Source organism: Piliocolobus tephrosceles, chromosome 19, assembly GCF_002776525.5.
Source record: "Piliocolobus tephrosceles isolate RC106 chromosome 19, ASM277652v3, whole genome shotgun sequence".
Classification (NCBI taxonomy): Eukaryota; Metazoa; Chordata; class Mammalia; order Primates; family Cercopithecidae; genus Piliocolobus; species Piliocolobus tephrosceles.
Window position 1 is genome coordinate 534203 of NC_045452.1, and position 6329 is coordinate 540531.

Below are 6329 nucleotides of genomic sequence, written 5' to 3' on the forward strand. Positions count from 1 at the left end.
TCACACCTGTAATCCCAGCACTTTGGGAGGCCGAGGCAGGTGGATCACCTGAGTTCAGGACTTCAAGACCAGCCTGGCCAAATTGGTGAAACCCCATCTCGACTAAAAATACAGAAAAATTAGCTGGGCGTGCCTGTAATCCCAGCTACTTCGGGAGGCTGAGGCAGAAGAATCGCTTGAACCCAGGAGGCAGAGGTTGCAGTGAGCCGAGATCGCACTACTGCACTCCAGCCTGGGCAACAAGAGAGAAACTCCATCTCAAAAAAAAAAAAAAGGCATTTGGCTGGACACAGTAGCTCATGCCTGTAATCCCAGCACTTGTTGGGAAGCTGAGGTAAGAGAATCTCTTGAGCCTGGGAGTTGGAGACCAGCCTGGGCAACATAGCAGTACCCCATCTCTCTGAAAACTTTTTAAAAATAGCCTGGTGTGGTGGCACATGCCTGTAGTCCTGGCTACTTGGGAGGCTGAGGCAGGAGGATAGCTGGAGCCCAGGAGTTTGAGGTTATGGTGAGCTATGATCACACCAGTGTGCTCCAGCCTGGACAATACAGAGTGAGACCCTGTCTCTATAAAGTGACAACTACAAAAACAAACATTTGCTGACATAATCACAATGTCATTGTTACACTTTACATAATTAACAACAGTTCTCTGACATAAGCTGGTCATAGTCACCTCACCTAGATGGGCCACAAAAGTCTTTCTAGAAAGACCCAGTGAGACTCACACATTCATTATGTTTGGCTGTTAGGCCTCTTAGGTTCCTTTTAACTAGGGTGATTGTATAATTAGTGTCTAAGTTGAGACCCTTGTGAGAATGAAATGAAAGGGGGCCGCATATGTGGCCACACGGGCAGGAAATGTACATTGGGATGGCCCTGGGTCCTTGGCCACTTCTGTTGAAGTCCCCTTTGAGGAGGGATAGCCCGTCTGGTGTCGTCCTTCTGGCAATCCCACTTCTGCTGCTGGCTTGCTTTCTCCTCTGCCTGCATTTCTTGGACAGTTGCTCTAAAGCTCGATTGGATTCAGGCTCAGTTCCTTCGGTGTATTTGTGTTCGCGGGTGCCTACACTAGTGTGGGGCTACTCACTTCTGTGTCACATGGGGAGGCCCAGTTTGCCTGGGGGTCCCACTTTCTTGGGGGCTGAGAGTGAGCCCTCCACTGATTGTTGGACCAGCAGCACCTGTAGCCGGCCAAGGTGAGGTTGGTGAGATGGGGCATGTTGGTGCCTGTCAGCAGTGGCTCTGGGTGCTATTTGGGGTTCATGGTGCTCTTTGGGGCCTCCCTCCCTTTCTTGTTGGAGGGACTGCATGAAGACCCCACACCACTGTGTTTGGCTCCCACTCTACTCTGGCTGCAAGGTAGGCACTCACTGGCACCTTTTGTTGCAGACACCAAGAAGGGGAGAAGGAAGCCAAGACAGAAGAAACCAGAACCCATCCTGTTACGGGACCAGTCGACCTCCCCATGCCTGCCACCGACCCTGCTGCCACCTCTGCCACTGCCACCACCATGGTCTCCGTGGTGACCCCATCACCCCGTCTACACTATGCCTAGGGTCTTTGGTCCCTTCCCTTCACTGCCCTGCAAGTCGGTCAGTGGGAGCCTTCCCCACTCCAGGCAGTCCTGGGTGCCCCCTGCTCAGAACAATCCCAGGGGCTCTCCTGGGCCTGTAGCTGTGGCTCTCAGCCCTCTGCTTTTCAGCAGCAGACCCCTCTTTGCAGACAGGGTCTTGATGGATAAAGCAGATAAACGGTGTTTGCTCTGGTTAAGGCATTGGGTGAGGTTGAAGGCACCAAGGGGCTCCACCTTCTTGACTTTAGGCAAGCAAGGCAGCCCCAGGTGCACCAGACAGGATCCTGGGGCTCCCAAAGGACAGGTGGAAAACCAGAGGGACCCCCCCACATCTCCAGCACCAGTCCTGCCTCTCCCTGTGGGCATGTCTCCCCATGCTATCCTCTGCCTGCAGTGTACTGGGTTAGAGCCAGGATGGTGTCTGGCTCCAGGGAGGTGCAGAGGCATGCTTACCAGGGGAAGCCAGGGCAGTGGAGCTTGGGCATGCTGTTTCCAGCCACATATGAGAAACGGAAGCCTCCAGGGTTGAGAACCAAGGGAATCAGATCAACCATGTGGCTGCAAGACAGGGCAGAGAGGGGACGTCAGCCCCAGCCCCTCCACACCTCATATGCAGTTCTACAGCATGGGCACAGGTACTGCCCACACAGTCGACCTCTGAGCCCAGACCCCTCCCCTGTAAAATGAGAATAAGCACTCAGGATGATTGTGAGGATTAACTAACAGATTGTGAAGAAATGGTAACTGAGCCTGGCACATGGGACACTCCCAAAAATGCTCCTTTTTCATTTCCCTCAAGCCCAGAGTAAACCCCTTCGACCTCTTTGCGTTTCATGACAGGCCATTCCAGTTTAATTTCACTTCAGATCTTGAAATGTCCAAATTCTTCACTTGTAGGATAGAAAGGAAATCTCAGGACGAGTTTGTTGGCCTCAGTTAAAGAAAAGGACCTTATAGAAGAGCCATACAAATGACGTGGCTTTCATTCATTCGGCAGATACATTGGGACCATCTCTTGTGCCCACCTTGAGCTTGGTTAGGGGTACAGGAGATGGGATCAGGGGCGCTGGGAACTAAGGAGGTCTTAACCCAGCCTGGGGGATGGAGGACTGCCTGGAGGTGGAGGCCAGACCTGAATGAGTCACACAGGCTAAGTGGGGAATCAAGAGGTGGAGGCAGTTAGGCCACCACACCTGGCCGTTCATCTTTTTTAGCATTGAATAATATTGCATTTCCTGGATATGCCACATTTTATTCACCCAGTGAAGGATATCCTGGTTGCTTCCAAGTTTTGGCAATTATGAATACAGCAGCTATAAACATCTGTGTGGACGTTTTAGAGTGGACATAACTGTTCAACTTATTTGGGTAAATACCAAGGAGCATGCTTGCTGAATCATAGGGTACAATAACCAAACTATCTTCCAAAATGACTGTACCATTTTGTATTCAGCAATGAATAAGAATTCAGAGGACTTGGCTGGGCACAGTGGCTGATGCCTGTAATTCCAGCACTTTGGGAGGCTGAGGCGGGTGGATCACGAGGTCAAGAGATCGAGACCATCCTGGCTAACATGGTGAAACCCCGTCTCTACTAAAAATACAAAAAAATTGGCCGGGTGCGGTGGCTCAAGCCTGTAGTCCCAGCACTTCGGGAGGCCGAGACGGGCGGATCACGAGGTCAGCAGATCGAGACCATCCTGGCTAACACAGTGAAATCCCGTCTCTACTAAAAAATACAAAAAACTAGCCAGACGAGGTGGCGGGCGCCTGTAGTCCCAGCTACTCGGGAGGCTGAGGCAGGAGAATGGCGTGAACCCGGGAGGCGGAGTTTGCAGTGAGCCGAGACCCAGCCACTGCACTCCAGCCTGGGCGACAGAGCGAGACCCCGCCCCTAAAAAAAAAAAAAAAAAAATTAGCCGGGTGTCGTGGTGGGCACCTGTAGTCCCAGCTACTCGGGAGGCTGAGGAAGGAGAATGGCGTGCACCCGGGAGGCAGAGCTTGCAGTGAGCCGAGATTGCACCACTGCACTCCAGCCTGGGTGACAGAGCGAGACTCTATCTCAATTAAAAAAAAGACAATTCAGATTTCTGGCCAGGCATGGTGATGCACTACTGTAATCCCATAATCCCAGCAATTTGGGAGGAGTGAGATGGGGGCTCACTTGAGCTCAGGTGTTCAAATTAGCCAGGCATGGTGGTGCACACCTTGTAGTTCCAGCTACTTGGAAGGCGTGAGTGGGAGAATCGCTTGAGCCCGGGGGTGGAGGCTGCAGTGACCTGTGATCATCCCACTGCACTCCAGCTTGGAGGACAGAGTGAGACCCTGTCTCAAAAACTTTTTTAATTTAAAAAAAAAAAATCTAGGGGCCAGGTGCGGTGGCTCATGCCTGTAATCCCAGTACTTTCACAGGCTGTGGTGGGTGGATCACGAGATCAAGAGACTGAGCCCATCCTGGCCAACATGGTGAAACCCTGTCTCTACTAAAAATACAAAAATTAGCTGGGCGTGGTGGTGCACACCTGTAATCCCAGCTACTTGGGAGGCTGAGGTAGGAGAATTGCTTGAACCCAGGTGGCGGAGGTTGCAATGAGCTGAGATCACACTACTGCACTCCAGCCTGGTAACAGAGTGAGACTCCATCTCAAAAAAAAAAAAAAAATTCTAGGTGAGAGAAAGTTTACCCAAGAGGACATCCAAGGAGTAAGCAAAGCATTAAAAAGTGTTTTTGACTCTCTTAGTAATGAAATATGTACATGTTAAGATTGCTAGGATGAGTGTTATATACCTATCAAAAAGCCCAAAGTTGGCCAGATGTGGTGGCGTATGCCTGTAGTCACACTTTACGTGGGAGGCTGAGGCAGAAGGATCACTTGAGCCCCGGGGTTCGAGACCAGCCTGGGAAACTTAGTGAGACCTTACCTCTACAAAAAATTTTTAAGTATTAGCCGGGCGTGGTGGCATGTGCCTGTAGTCCCAACTACTTGGGAGGCTGAGGTTGGGGGATTATTTGAGCCCAGGAGGTTGAGGCTGCAGTGATCTATGATCACGCCACTGCACTCCAGCCTGGGCAACAGAATGAGACCCTGTCTCAAAAAAACAAAAAAACCCCAAAGTAATGAAAATTCTGTATTTTCTTTTTCTTTTTTTTTTTTTTTTGAGAGGGAGTCTTGCTCTGTCGCCTATGCTGGAGTGCAGTGGCCTGATCTCAGCTCACTGCAAGCTCCGCCTCTCGGGTTCATGCCATTCTGCTGCCTCAGCCTCCCCAGTAGCTGGGACTGCAGGTGTCTGCCACCACACCCGGCTAATTTTTTGTATTTTTAGTAGAGACGGGGTTTCACCGTGTTAGCCAGGATAGTCTCCATCTCCTGACCTCATGATCCACCCGCCTCGGCCTCCCAAAGTGGTGGGATTACAGGCGTGACCCACCGTGCCCAGCCGAAAATCCTGTACTTTCAAGGCTGTAGGAAGATACTCATTTTAGCTATGGAAATCTTACCAAATTGGCTTTTTTGGTTGTTTTTGAGACAGTTTCACTCCTGTTGCCCAGGCTGGAGTGCAATGGCGCCATCTTGGCTCACTGCAACCTCCCCCTCCCAAGTTCAAGTGATTCTCTTGCCTCAGCCTCTCGAGTATCTGGGATTACAGGTGCCCACCACCACGCCTGGCTAATGTTTTTTTTCTTTTTTTTTTTTAGTAAAGATGGGGTTTCATCATGTTGGCCAGGATGGTCTTGATCTCCGTCTCAAAAATAATAATGAATCTTTAATTTCACCAGTAACAACAGATGCAAAATACTCCATCAAATGGGTGGAACATCATTTACTCAACTGTTTTTTCTTTTTTTTTTTTTGAGATGGAGTCTCACTCTGTTGCCCAGGCTGGAGCGCACTGACGTGTCTCCATTCACTACAAGCTCCGCCTCTCAGGTTCACGCCTTTCTCCTGCCTCAGTCTCCCGAGTAGTTGGAACTACAGGCGCCCGCCACCACACCCAGATAATTTTTTGTATTTCTAGTAGAGACAGTGTTTCACCATGTTAGCCAGGATGGTCTCCATCTCCTGACCTCGTGATCCACCCGCCTTGGCCTCCCTAGACTCTGGGATTACAGGCGTGAGCGACCACGCCTGGCCTCAACTGTTCATGCTTGTTGAAATATTTCTCCAGTGGGGTTAATTTTTAGGTTATTGGTGCATTGTGTTTTCTGACTGAGTCATCATGGTGCATCACCACAAATGGGTTATTTTTAATTGGTTTGTATTTATTTGTTTGCTCACTTATTTAGAGACAGAGTTTTGCTCTGTTGCCTAGGCTGGAGTGCAGTGGCGCGATCTCAGTTCACTGCAACCTTCTGCCTCCTGGGTTCAAGCGATTACCATGCCTCAGCCTCCTAAGGAGCTGGGATCACAGGCACATGCCACCATGCCCAGCTAATTTTTGTATTTTTAGTAGAGATGGGGTTTCACCATGTTGGCCAGACTGGTCTTGAACTCCTGTCCTCAGGTGATCCACCTGCCTCAGCCTCCCAAAGTGCTGGAATTACAGGCATGAGCCACTGCGTCCGGCCTTAATTGGTTTTTAAACTCCTACAAATGCAGACCATGTTCCATGGAAAAAAGTTCACAATACAGAAGTGAACACATAAAATACGAGTCCACTGCTGCTATGAGTTTCATGTGTACCCTTCCAAATGTTTTGTCTCTGCACACACACCCACACACATATTAATTTTTTTTTTTTTTTTTTTTTTTTT

The 6329-nt window shown here is 49.9% G+C and overlaps 1 protein-coding gene across 1 annotated transcript in view; it reads left to right on the forward strand.

The window, feature by feature from the left end:
* Positions 1–2900, forward strand: part of LOC113220472 — a 5447-nt gene extending 2547 nt beyond the window's left edge. Inside the window, exon 3 of the mRNA XM_026449596.1 lies at positions 1393–2900. Coding sequence (XP_026305381.1) covers positions 1393–1558 — 166 coding nt within the window. The 3' untranslated portion in view covers positions 1559–2900. The remainder of the gene's footprint in view (positions 1–1392) is intronic.
* Positions 2901–6329: the final 3429 nt, after the last annotated feature.